This window comes from Vombatus ursinus, unplaced genomic scaffold (genome assembly GCF_900497805.2).
Source record: "Vombatus ursinus unplaced genomic scaffold, bare-nosed wombat genome assembly UNPS02004337.1, whole genome shotgun sequence".
NCBI lineage: Eukaryota > Metazoa > Chordata > Mammalia > Diprotodontia > Vombatidae > Vombatus > Vombatus ursinus.
The window spans coordinates 128,570-142,051 of NW_020944115.1; the positions used below are offsets into that span (position 1 = coordinate 128,570).

Below are 13,482 nucleotides of genomic sequence, written 5' to 3' on the forward strand. Positions count from 1 at the left end.
GTCTGTTCTGAGTTTACAAGAAATGTAGCAGCACACACTAGTAGTTACCCAAAATTACTCTTGGGGCGCCCGGCTTAACCGAGGGGGTGGGGGTGTGCGTGCGTGCGCGTGTGTGCGTGTGTGTGTGCGTGTGTGTGTTCTGTCTGTGTCTCATAGACTGGGTCAGTACAGTAGAGCATACATTGTGGATGCCCGATAAAGGGGAATAAACGTCTAAGATGAGACCTGTGAAGTTTCCCAGTATTGCAGTGATCCAGCTTTATGACCATAGAGTTGCCTTCCTTCTGGAGTTTCAAAGTACTTTATGAATACTAATGAAATCTCCCAACACTTGAAATCCAGGCCTTGTGGATAATGGGGAGAAATGAGTTTTTGAAGAGTGTTCACAGAGCTCCCCTTCTCAGGTCACTTCTGCCAACATATGCCCCATTCCTTGCTAGTTACCATGTAAGACACTGTGTCAAATTGCCATTCATGAATGTTTATTATCAATAGGCAGCTATGAATGCTTACATTGGAAAAGGGAGGGACCGGACACTTGGCATCCCAAGAGGGAAAAGTAGCTGCTTCACGTTTTAGTTCACAACAAATCCAAAAATACACACAAAATAAATAATTTTCTTTTAGAAGTTTTCATTTTTTTACACTTATATTTAAGGATGACGTTAACTTTGCACTGCTTACAGAAAGTACTGGAACAAAAATTACAGTTACTCAAATAATGCTTCTCCAAGAGACAACATGAAGGTTTTGAAGGAGTAGCCCATGATGCCAAGCTGTCATTGAGATGAACATACCTGACCTCTCTTCCTCATCATTGGGCTCAGAAACAAAGGTTGTACCATAAAGTTCATGCAGACAGGCTTTCTATATGTGCCCGTGAAACTGAGACAGCTGGACCAGGAAAAGAGAATTCTTAATGAATGAAACCTCGTCTCTTTTCCTCCCTTTCCCAGGCCACACAATATAAACATACAAATTAATAAAACTTGTTGACCCCCTGACTCCCCCAAACCTGGAACACCTAAATCATGATTTCACACCTCTGGGGTTACTTTCTGTGGCCCTTTTTTGGTTAGCTCCATCTGGAGGGTAGGTGTGTCAATTTCAAATTTCCCTCCGCACATTGTGCGGTGTGTGGTGGTGGTGGTGGTGGTGGCGGTGGTTGGGCCTCGAAAGGGTCAAGATGGCGTCCCTGTTGGTTAAAGCAGGGTTTCATCGATTTCAGTCCCGCCTTCCTTTTAGCTGGAGTTGGGGAGGTAGGGTGGCACCTGATGTTGCTGTCCCTTGGGCTCCTCTCAGCCAGGCTGGTTTGCTCAAGTAGAGCCACTAAGCACCAAAAGCTGCTGGTGTACATCAGTGTGTGGCTGCAACAGACTGACTAGCCATGCTGTAAGATAATCAGGACCTTCTCTGGGCTTATTCTCCAAGGGCTGTTGGGGAAACAGTCCTGGTATTCTAGTGGCAAGTCCTATTGGATCAGTTCTCTTATCAGGGATGAAATCTTTGCCAGCAAGCTCTTCTGTGTCTCTGAGATCACAATGGGGAAAAGCCTTAGTGATTCCAGGAAGAGTCTAGGTAAGACCAGCCCACTGAGAACCTTCTGAACCCTGGTCTTTCTCTGGGCATTGATTTGAAAGACAGCCTTTGAAATTACAGCCTAGCTGCCCGCTTTCCTTCTCTCATTCTTCTTGACTAGAAAATTAGCCTCAGAGAGGATGGAAAATATAGTCCCATTGAAAGAGGAGAAAGCATTTCCAAACCCATTTGGAGAATTCTTGAAGAAAAAAAAGAAAAAAACTCCTGGACAGGGCTTTGCTGTTAGCTACCTATTTGAATGCTACTGCTGGTTTTGAGTTCTTTTGTTCTTTTCTTCCTTCCTTTCTTTTTCTTTTTTTTTTAACAAGAAACAAAAGCAAAAACAAAATACTGAGGGGAGGGGATAGTTTTGGTCACCAATCCTGTATAATGGAGGCAACATGGTGTAGTGTAAAGAGGGCTGGATTTTAGCAACATAGGACTAGGGTTCAGATTCTGACACCACTGCTTTGTAACTTGGACTAGTCTCCTCTCTTGGCCTCAGTTTCCTCCTCTGTTCTACTAGATGGCCTCTGACCCCTCTTCTGCTCTCATTCTATGATTTCATCAATTCCCTTTCAATAATTCCCATTTCAACCCAGCATTTGCAGTCATTTTGCTCTGAGCCTCCACTTAGGACTCCAAGGGCTTCTATGAGTACCATCAGCACAGGGGGAAACTAGTCCTTATGTATAATGTTAGTTGTGTGGAAAAACATGTTCCAAGAGCAACCTCAAAGTGAACTTGAGGAATACAAGGCCCTGGCGATTTGCAAAGTCCCTGCCTGGTCCAGCCACTGGTAGGTTGTCTGCCAGAGGAATCCCTTTGAGGGATATGCTCACATATGCCTCTGATGCTGCCTTCTTTGGGGATAACTTGCAAAGCACCCCCAAGAACAGCAGCTTTGTTACTTACTGGCCATATTCCCTTTGGACCGAAACTCTATCTCTATCCCCCTCCCCCCATTTTATCCACCAAATGTCTCAGAATGACATTTGGTCGTTTCCAAAAATCAACTCACACACTTCACAGGATGGAGATTTCCAATCCCAGCAGTCTGCTCCAGGCATTTGGAGTCTCCAGTCTTCTCCAAAGGGGAGTCCAGACCTATTTGGAACATTTATTAAGTGCCTACTATGCACCAGGCGTTGAGAGTAGGAGCACAAGGAGCATTAAGGAATACTGAAGAGCATACCTCCCAGTGGGTCAGATAGCTGCTGTGTTCTTGGGTATCTCTTCCTGTATAGAACAATGCCATATTAATGCATGTCGTATGAAGTGGAAATGGATTTTGAATCCTGGATTTGAAAATATGAAATGGACTTTCTGGAGCCTTAGACTTTTAGAAACACTTATTGGGCCTCCATTTCTTTAGTGGCCCCCTTCCCCTCCACATGGAAAGCTAACCAAACAAAGCCTTGCTTTTCCTTCTGAGATCCTTCTAATCAATAAACACTGAAACCTAGCTATATGGAGAAGTAGCCCCCGAGGAGGGCAGGACCTCCCGTGGGATCTGCCACAGGACCAGCATGTTGGAACAAGTAACTATGGTTGCCAACAGCCCAGGTCTGGGCTGACCTTTCATCCAATGTGAAATAAGATCAACATAACTTTATATTGCAATATCCCCGGCCTCTTTCTGAAGGGGGAAAAGAGCAGTCATTGCCCTCCCCCAAATTGTACTGTGTAATCTCTCGCAAAGTCTTTGTCTATCCGAAGACATGGACTTCTTTTGGCTGTTCAGATGGTCTCTGTGCACGGTTGTGCCCTTATACGGGTTTCTTTCTGAGTGCCCCATTGATGACAAAGGCCAGCCAGTTTAGACTGGTGACTCATGAAGTCTCGACCTTTTAACTGTGTCCTTGCAGAGGGTTGGCCAACTTAGAGCCTCACTGAGCCCACCCCACCCCACCCCACCCATGCCTTGGTATGGACAGAGCTTTCAGTCTGGGAGCAGTCTGCTGAGCCTAGGATTACAGGGTAAGATGCACCTTAGATCCATGCAGGGAGAGAACCCAGGCAGTCAGCAGCAGTATGAGAAGAGCCTTTCGGCCATGTGAGCTGCATGGTTGTTACATCCACTCAGGCAAAGACATTCATCACACGTGGGCCAAGCTGTGGGCTTTCTCCCAGATTGCTGCCACTCATTCATGCCATGGTGGGCAGATCACTTTGGACTTCTCTAGGCCATGAGGCTAACCCACTCAACCTTATATTTAAATATTCAAATTTTTAATATGTACATGGCTCTCAAGTGCCACTAAACACACACACACACACACACGTGCACATCTTACACTGTTAGGAAAAGAAAGTGGAATATAAACTGAGGCTGAGAGAATAACAGAAAGGGCAAAGACACCAAACCATTGAGAGCAGGCAGGAACCAACTGAAAGCAGAGCTCAAGGGCCCATGGTGCCCGGGCTACTTGGGGATGGATTCCTCTCCACCCCAGTCCACCCCAGTCCGGCAGGAGCTCCAACCTGCAGCACCTTCATGGCAATCCTAGGCCGTGTGTTAGCACAGAGAGTCACACCTCAAGTCGGTGGTAGGTTTCACCATGAATGCTAGTTGAAAGTTAGGAGATTGTTGGTTGCTTGTTTCTGTCCTTTGCTTCTAACCTGAGTACTTTATGTCTTTTGTCTTCTGCAAAGCCAACAACCCCCAAACTTGATAGATCTCAAGTTTGTGACAGTCCCGACGGACTCCATTCCATTGCATGCACTCATTTGGGTGAGCATGGCTTTGAAGCTGCTTCTTTCCAAAGGAAGGTCATTCTCCCACTTCGGTCCTCTCTCCCCAACAAAGAAGCTCAGTGATCAGCCAAAGGGACTGAGAAACCAAGATTACGGGGGGAGGAGGGTGCCACATGGACAAAACGGACCCACACAAAACAAAGCAAGGCATAAGCAACTGGGGTAGCTACTGGGGGTGCAGTTGAGGCAGTGTCTCTGTGCTGAAGCCAGCGGTGGAGCACCAAGTGACAGCTTCTACATCAGCAAAGTTGGGGGTGGGAACATAGAAATTGTTCAAGCCGAAGAAGGGATTTCTCTGGAAGTCATTCTGGTATTGTAGTCAAAGAAGGCGGATGTGCGCATGTGGACCCACTAACTGGTCTGCTCGGTTGCCTCACATTGCCCCAGGGCTCTAGCTGAAGCCTGTGGGGCCTTACAATGGCACCCCATGCAATGTGCACAGTACCAGTTCTTGGAAAAGGGTTACAATGCCAGGTCTTTTCATGAGCTCTTTAGAGGCCAGTGCTCAGCACAGTGCCTCGCTCGTTGTAGGAGCTTCAGAAATACTCGTTGGATTGGACTAGGTTGGATTGGTAGAACCGACCAAGGTCAAGGTCCAGGGCAAGGACATGACTTGGCAAAGGAGTGCCTAATCCCCCCCCCCCAATTTTGTTTTGAAGTGCAAGGGATCTATGTGTTCTCTGGGCCAGAGTCTTGCATGCTAATGGTGCTCACTTGAAGATCAGATGGAGCTGGTGCAACAGAGGGTCCCCCCCTGAACAGCACGGTGTGGTGGCAGCCTTTGGAGTCCTTGGTGAACAGGACGGACACTGTCATCCTTGGATTGGTTCCCACCTCGCAGCTGAGATAAAATGGCAGTCACATGAATGCACCTTGCCTGGAAGAGTCTGAGTTAGGTTGCACTTAGAAGTCAGAGCTAGTCCAGCATCCCGGGGAAATGGAGACCTTCTTTAAGATGATGCATTTGTGCTTGGAACCCTCCCTTTGTGCCCCTAGAGCAACGGCTGGAATTCAGGGAGGGGCTGCATGCACCAAGTACCTCTGGACACCATTCAGTAGTTTTCTTTGGAGATTTTTCAGCCTAATAGTGAAATGTAGTTGAGATGCCAAGAAGGACTCCGTCAGCAGAATGCATGCTCCTTGAGGACAAAGGCCTGTTTTGTGTTTGGTCTTGTCTCCACCTCCTAGAAAGCAGTAAGATCTGGCTTTGGGCCCTTCCTCTGATCCATATTGGCTGTGAGACTCGTGGCCCCTCGGTGCTCAATGGGAGCATTGATGGAGGAAGCTCCCTGCTCCAATTCCTGTCCCTAGTACCTAGTACACAGGGTCATGCAGGTGCTAAAGAGACGCTTATTGAACCGAACAGAGAAGCAGGCCAGGCAGGTCTTATTATCCCCATTGTAGAGGTGAGGACACTGAGGCTTAATGACTTGCCAAAGTGCATGAAACCAGCAGGTGTCTGTCATGATAATGAGTTTAAACCAAATTCAGGGCCAGAGAAGAGATAAGTAGGAAGTTGAATTAAGCTACTTAATAATGTGCAAGGAAAGTTAATGATGTTTCTGTGCAGTCATGTTGTGATGATTTAATAATGGGGAGTAGAATATGCTTTTGTGTTCTTAGCATCTGGTTCTGGAATAGACATTTTGACTCTGAATTTTGTGATGGGTCTCTGCTTTGGAACATAACAAAACAAGATCCAGCTGTGGCCAGAGGTGACCTCTGCTGATGCGTTCTCTGGCTTACAATGTGGTTCCTGGAAGAAACTGACTCTTAGTGTAGGACGGGAACCTTGAGCCTTCATTTCTCCCAAGCTCCATGCAGACGGGCATTGAAATCAGATCACCTGTCATCTCTTATGTTCTATCATGACCCCAGCCTGATTGATGAGAACTTGATATTTGCCCACATATAAGGCCCCAGGGTTGAAAAGCAAAGTCCCTACTATGCCCAAACTGTGATCTGACTGACCAGGTGTCAGGAGGGCCTAAGCCCCTGACCCAGCCACACAGCCCCCTTGGAAAAGAATGGAGTGTTGCCTGTTTCCTGATGCCAACATCATCAACAGAGTGAGATCTAGGACAGCTGTCCCTGGTTTATCAGCCACAGATAGTAGCAAGAAAAGGCATCTCTTCCAAAGTTGTACACACAGCCTTGGATACAGGGGCCATAGATGGGGATTTTGTGCCATCAAACAGAATGGGAAAGATAATTCTGAGATCCGTTGCTCACAGTCAATTTGCCTGTTAGGAGCACTGTATCTGGGATGTGGGAAACCTTGCTACTAATAATGACACCAGGGTCATTGGCAGAGCATTTGTGAATTGGGTTTGGGGGCAGCTGCTACTCCGGACCCCCCAGAGGAACTGTAGGCCCAGGGCATGTACACATGCACGTGCATCCAGGCCTTTCACCCCCTGACTTCGGCGGAGACTCTGAGAGCACATCCTTGGAGTTCTAAATTCCCTGGTCCATTCTGGTGCTGGGTCTTCCTCTGCATGCAGACCTTTTGTTTCTCTGTTCTGTGTGGAGCTTCCTCAGCTGATTCCGCTGCAGCTCCCCAGGCTAGGATCCCTAAGTGCGCTCTCTGTGTTGGTGTTGTGGGTTTGGGGATTCTGTTGTTGTTTTCAGGAAACAGTTAATTAAAGTGTCAGATGCTCTTTGTCAGATTTTGATACCTTGGCAAGGACAATGTTTCTCCTTTCCTCCCAAGACTGTTTTTTATCTAGGAAAAGCTTTTGCTCGCAGTGATTCTGAAAAGTCGTCACAGTAGCAATCATGGCGTCCGGCAGAGTTGCTGCAGTCATCGTGTGTCAGTCTCTATCCCAGCTCTGATGCCAGCACATCCAAAGGGTATCATAGGAACTTCTCACTTCCACACAGCTTGGTGAGAACAAAGGCAGGCTGTCAGCAGTGGCACTCTGCTGGGCAAGATGGGGAGAAGGTGACCCTGGGCTGCCCTGAGTAAGCGGCTCAGAGAGTCAGACTCAGCCAGTGGCTGGTTGGATTTTGCTCAGGAGCTCCTGTGCGTTGGGCTTTTCTTATTTTGGGGGAGGAAGAAGAGAGGAGCATGAAGGCAGGAAAAGCAGTGCCAAAGCTTGGAAAGTGCAGATGAACCCTAAGCTCTGGGGCTTCCTGGTGAACCCCTTCCATTAGTAGCAAAGACGAGCTCATCATCTATAGGTAGAAAATGGCAAAAACAAAACAAATGCACCAAACATTGAAGCAATAATGAAAGCCAAGTGGGTGGCTCTGAAAGCAGGTGGATTCAGAGCCCCCTTCTCCACCCTAGCCTCTAGCCAAGAAAGACAAACCTCCTGCCCACATCTAGAGCGGGCGGCACGGGCTCAACTCAGAGCCGAGTTGTGACATGCTCTTCCTGTCCATCCTTCCATCGATTCATAAGCAAGTCACAAGCCTCCCCCCACGAGTCAAACACATCCTCTGTGGAGTCAAGCAGTTTGGAATTGGATGTGCAGATGCTAGAAGAACAGTGGAGAGAACTGGAGGACGCAAGAGGGCATTCACTGCTCTGCCCAGAGGCCCTTGCACTAGTGCTGGGGGCACACGCCCCCCCACCAAAATCCGCCTCTGAGAGGTTGCTCTCACTTTTTGAACAGCTAGCCTCTCCCCTCTCTGGATCCATCTGGGAATATCTGCTGTCTTGCCACGTATAGCGGGTCTGAATGATTCCATCTGAAATCGTATACATTGGCTCCGCGCTGGGCTCAGCCAGATGCCCATTCATCTTGGAGAACAAGAGACCCAGTCTCTTGAAAGACTCTTTCTTGGAACTTGACAGTTTCTGGAATGGGTTGCTCATAAAGGAGTGCTTACTGGGCCCGCTGGTTTTCGGCCTCACTTGAGGGGTGGGGGCAGCAGCTGCACCCCCACTACTTGTCTTGGATGTAGTCTTGATTGGGGCTGACGTGCCATAGTCCCTTTTTTTGCCAGTGAGGTTGAAAGAGACACTCTTAGATTTGGCCTTCTCCCCCCCACTGCCATCATTGGCATCATCCTTCTGGGAGATTTCAGTGCTGCTTGTGGAAAAGCTCCTCCGCTGGGGTTTGCGATTGCCCAAGAGGTCAAGCACCTCATACCGGAAGCTGGAGATGTCCTGCTTTAACTCCTAGGGAGGTAAGAATAGGCACCATTTGTTGAGCCCTTTGCTAGGCAGCACCTCCATTTTACAGAGGAAAAGACACTCTGGGAGGGGGGAGATGCCTGGCCTAGGCTCACTAGGCAGACTTGAATTCCCAGCCTTCCTGACGCTAAAATTCTATCAATCTTTGAGGAGTCTTTTGAGCTCGGTCATTCTCAGGGTTGGCCCTCACTAGCCAAGGTAAAATTGGTGCCTTTTTGTGTCTCTTATTGGTCCCACGTGTGCCCTTTCTGGTGTCCACCTTCACTAAGGTGTTAGCTTAAGGCTCTGATCCCTTCCTAAGGGTATCTATATTTCAAATGGGACTCAAGAAGACAGAAATAAATGCATTTAAGGCTCAAAGGAATGACTCAATAATGATAGAATGTGATAGGTGGTGAAATGGATGTTTTGGGGGCAGAATGGAGTGAGCTTGGTATTGGACAAATGCCCCCCTCCCTCTCTGTGCTGGATGGTAGAGATTTCTGAGAGAGGCTGTGGATTCTAGCTGTGCTTTGCTGTCCACATAGGTCGTATTCCCCTGCCCGAAACCTCTGGCTACAGCAAGACACTGGGCTCTAGGAGCCCACCGTTATCGGTGGGCTCAAATTACCTTAAAGTTTTCTTCCGTTAGTCCATCATTTGTTTTGGAACTTCTGATCATGGCCGCAACATATCTTTTCACCAAATTCCGAATCACTCCCTGGAACATAAAGCAGAAAGTGCACTCACTTCCTTCCTCTTGCCTAGCTAGCGCTCATCCTGGGATTGTCTGCTACAGAATTCAGCAGAAATCAGGTATAGTGTATTTGCACTGTAATATTGTGACTAGAGAACGTCTAGAGGGACCCAAGTCTGGGGGGATGGATGGTAAGTTCTAGCAGTTGGGGGCTTTGGCCTCTCAAGTATGGCCAGAAGGGGCCCTGAGTTATAGCTGATGAGATCTGGCTGGTCTAGTGGCTGGGAGGGGTGGGCAGGATGGGGAGCAGCAGGCCCAGGAGGTGTGCTTGGCGAGTTCTGGGGGGGGGGGTTGCAGAGACCATGGATTATGTTGTGGAATGTATTATTTTTTTAATTTGGGTTTTGTGTCCTTGGTGTCTAACACAGTGCCTTGAACAGATTAAGCACTTAAATATTTAATGGATTGGATGGGATTGGTGTGTATTCAGAGATTTAGAGCTTATAGGTCACCTAGTGCAATCCTCTTATTTCATAGAAGTGATTGAGTCCCCGAGAGGGGAAGAGGAGGGACTTTGCTGAGGTCACACAGGCAGTAAGTGGCAGAATTGGCATGTGAACCCAGATTCACTGGCTCTTGAAGGGCACTGCCTAGCTATAGGCCTTCTAGAAAAGTGCTATGCCTTCCACGAGGGCAGGGACAATGTCTTATCTAAATTTGCTATTGCTTCCCTTCTCTCTCCCCACCCAGTCGCTGTCCAGGGTGCTGATCAGATGACACCGAATCCCCCGCCTTCTGGCTGGATGTCACCTATATTGCCATATTGAGGTATTATTCCCATTGGCTTGTCAGAGCAATCCTTGTGGTCTGAAAGTCCTTCTCTGGGCTGGTTACTGCTAGTGATCCAGCCTAAGGCTATTTCCAATTTGGTCCTCAGTGGCACCATCCTTTATGAACCAGCCTCATTAAATCAGAAACTTCTAGGGCCTCATCCTTTTTGTAGCTGCTGCCACTGGCTCTGTTTAGATCCAAGGAAGTTGTTACTCTGACACCAAATGCCCATGGAACATTCTCCTTTCCTAAAATTATCCAGGGCATTGTGGAAGCAATGGGCAGGAAATGATGTCTTTTCTGCTTTTCTTGGTTAGGAGGCCAGGCCCAGTTTTCACTTTTGGTTTGGACCTGGGATTGGATCCCTGTAGAGAACTTTCAGCGTGTAAATGCTTTCCACTGATGCAGATAGGGAACATATCTGGACTATAGAAGATGTTGCTTCCAAGCTGGAGGAGCTGGTCAGGTGCTCTCGCCTTAGTGCCAGATGTTATAGGGCCTTACCTGGTAATTCTGATTTTGAATCAGGCTGTCAGAATGGCGTTCCTAGAATCACAAATGAACATGGACATTACACCAGCAGCCCTCCTCCCCCATGCATTGCCAAATTCCTCCCCAGGACCAAGGAAGACAATAGGACACAAACTCAAAGTGCTACAGGCCAGAGAGAGTAGGTGCTGCCTGGGGATAGACAGGGCACCAAGACCCCCCCCCCCCCCAAGGAGCAGCCTTACAGTGAACATCTTCAGGTTCCCATGCTTCTTTCCATTTTCCGCCGAGCCCCGGTTGGCGTAAAAATGCCTGTGGAACCATTGGCCGAGGTAGCAGAAGGACTTGGGGCTTGGGATGATGTTGAAGGGAGGTGGCAAGGTGGCTCCTTCATCAAAATAACTCATCCAGAGCTTGGTTCGGGCAAATTTCCACTCAATATCTGCATGATCCTGTGTGTGTGAGGGAGAGAAGCCTAAGGGTTAGGGAGATGATCCTGCAAAGAACAACAGTTTCCCTTTTTGTACTTTCAGCTGCCCTAGGCCATGTATGACCAACTGCACAGTCACAAGACCCTAGGACCATAGATTTAGAGCTCCAAGTGACCTGAGGAATCATCTAGTCCTCCTAGGGGAGAAACCTGGGGCTCAAGGAGGTTAGCTGATCCACCCAAAGTAGTGAGATAGCCAAGCTAGGATTTGAACACAGCTTCACTAACTCCAAAGCCAGTCTTTTTCTTACTATGTCATTGTGGGGGCTAAGATCCATGTGGGATTCGTAAAAGGAAACATGTTAGTGTTCCATAGAAGGGAACTGACCACGTTAAATCTCCCAGAATCCTGGATGACTTATGCAGATGGGAGAGGTTACAGTGTGACACTTCCTCCCTTCACCCAGCCCTGAATTGACCTAGTCTCTTCATTTGCTGGGTGTCTCATCTTGGAGAGTTCTGTGACTAAGCCCATTTTAATTAGTTTCTTGGGTGTTTCAATATTTTGAGAAAGTGGCATGTTTGATAGGCCATGTGTAATGGCTGGGTTTGTCAAGAGACAAGGAGCTCATTAGTTGGAGATTGTATTTGTGTATTTCCAAAAAGTAGACAGAGCCCCAATCATGTGTTGGCATTCCACTGGGCATTTGTCCCAGCCTAATATCCATACTGTAATTGTCTCCCAGGCTAAGAACCATTGTCTCATAAGATAACAAGGGAGTGAGATGAGGAGAGGAGAAATCAAAGCCATTTTCTGCCAATTGCTTTCTTCCTTATTTCAAATTCATAACCAATTCTAGCTCCTCCAGAAAGTCTCAAGATTCCAGGAGTCAGGGTTAGGCACTATCATAGTAACTAAGATTAATATTGGTTTGCAAAGTGCTTACATCATCCATTATCTCACTTGACCCTCACAACGACCCTGTGAGCTATCTCTGATAGGTTTTCAGATTAGCAAATTGAAGCGCAGAGAGGTTAAATGATTTGCCCAGGAACACAAGGTTAATAATTGTCAGAGGTTGGAGTCAGCACCAGTGAGTTCTTGCATTCCAAAAGAAGGACCTCGTCTAACACTTGTGCACTGAATGTAACCTGGGTTATCTAGCTGCTAAATAAAAAGGAAACATGCCTGGGTCTGCAGTTCCTCTTGTGTATGCAGAACAAACCAGATCGAGTCATCTGCAGAGACAATGTCTTTCCTGCAGCCATAGGTCTTCTAGACCGTGGAGCCCACCCAGTTTCTCCTCCCAATAAGCTTGCTCTTCTAGGATCAAGTGATTTTTCTTTTGTCATTAGCATGTCAGTGTTCAGGAGTGCACAGAAGGCCCACTGGAAGAGATCAGTGTTGGACCATTTGTTCCTTAGGAGGCAGTTTCGTTTAGTCCCAAGTAGAAATAGGGGTGAGTGAGTGATACACAAACCTTGGCCTTGCCATGTTCTAGCTAGGATTCTGGACTTTTTATTGGTTAGATGAACTGGCCACAGGTTGGAATTTAGTTTTGTCCTCTTTCTTTCTCCAAACCTGTATTTTTCTCTCACTTCTCAATTTTCCTTTCCCTTTTACTCTTTTTCTTATGCTTCTGTTTCTTACTGTTCCTCAAAAAGAAACAGAAATTGAGAAAAGTCTCCTTTTTATCTCCTATTTTCTCTCTTTTCTCTAAATGAAACAAAAATTGTCCCTCTTTTCTCTCTGTTTCTCCCTCCTTTTCTGTCCTTTTATACATCTGTTTCACCCTTTTCCTAAGAGAAACAGAAGCATCCACTAGTTGAGTGACCAGACTCAGAATAGTGGTTAACGGTTCAGTGTCAACGTGGGAAGAGGTGTCCAGTGGAAAATCTCAGTGATCCATATTTGGCCTTGTGCTGCTTAACACTTTGTTCAGTGATCTAGATAAAAATATACACGGTATGCTCATGAAATGTGTCGATGACACATAGCTATCAGGTATAACCAACACCCTAGATGATGGAGTAGGGATCCACAAGGATTGGGTTAAATCACTAAATTCAATCTATTAAGATGAAATTGATTAGGGATAAATGTAAAGTCTTGTACCTTGGTGTAAAAAAATCAACTTTAGAGGTATGAGATGGGGAAGGGGACATGGATTTTTTTTCAGAACAATGGCTTTGAAAAATATCTATGGATTTTAGTGGACTGAAAACTCAGTAGAATTCAGGGGTGTGAGATATTGTGATCAAAAAATATCATGGGACTTTGGGCTGCATTAATTGGAACAGAGCCTCCAGAATAGGGAGATAGCAGTGCTAAGGTAATCTGTCCTCGTCAGACCCCACCTGGAGGTTAGTCTCAGCTTCATGTTTTAAGAAAGACATTGCTTCTTTCAAGAAATTATCAAGGAAAATTGCCGTGATATTTTAGAACCAGAGGGCAAAATAGAAATTGAAAGAATCCACCGATCACCTCCTGAAAGAGATCCCCAAAGGAAAACTCCTAGGAATGTTGTAGCCAAATTCCAGAGTTCCCAGGTCAAGGAGAAAATATTGAAGGTAGCC

General features: G+C 46.8%; 1 protein-coding gene across 1 annotated transcript in view; it reads right to left on the reverse strand.

Moving 5' to 3' along the window:
- Positions 1-7,687: 7,687 nt before the first annotated feature.
- Positions 7,688-13,482, reverse strand: part of TRPC5 (transient receptor potential cation channel subfamily C member 5) — a 75,894-nt gene continuing 70,099 nt past the window's right edge. Inside the window, exons 7-10 of the mRNA XM_027835528.1 lie at positions 10,721-10,927; positions 10,491-10,532; positions 9,090-9,179; positions 7,688-8,464 (exon numbers count right to left, since the gene is read on the reverse strand). Of these exons, the coding sequence (XP_027691329.1) occupies positions 7,688-8,464; positions 9,090-9,179; positions 10,491-10,532; positions 10,721-10,927 (1,116 nt within the window). The remainder of the gene's footprint in view (positions 8,465-9,089; positions 9,180-10,490; positions 10,533-10,720; positions 10,928-13,482) is intronic.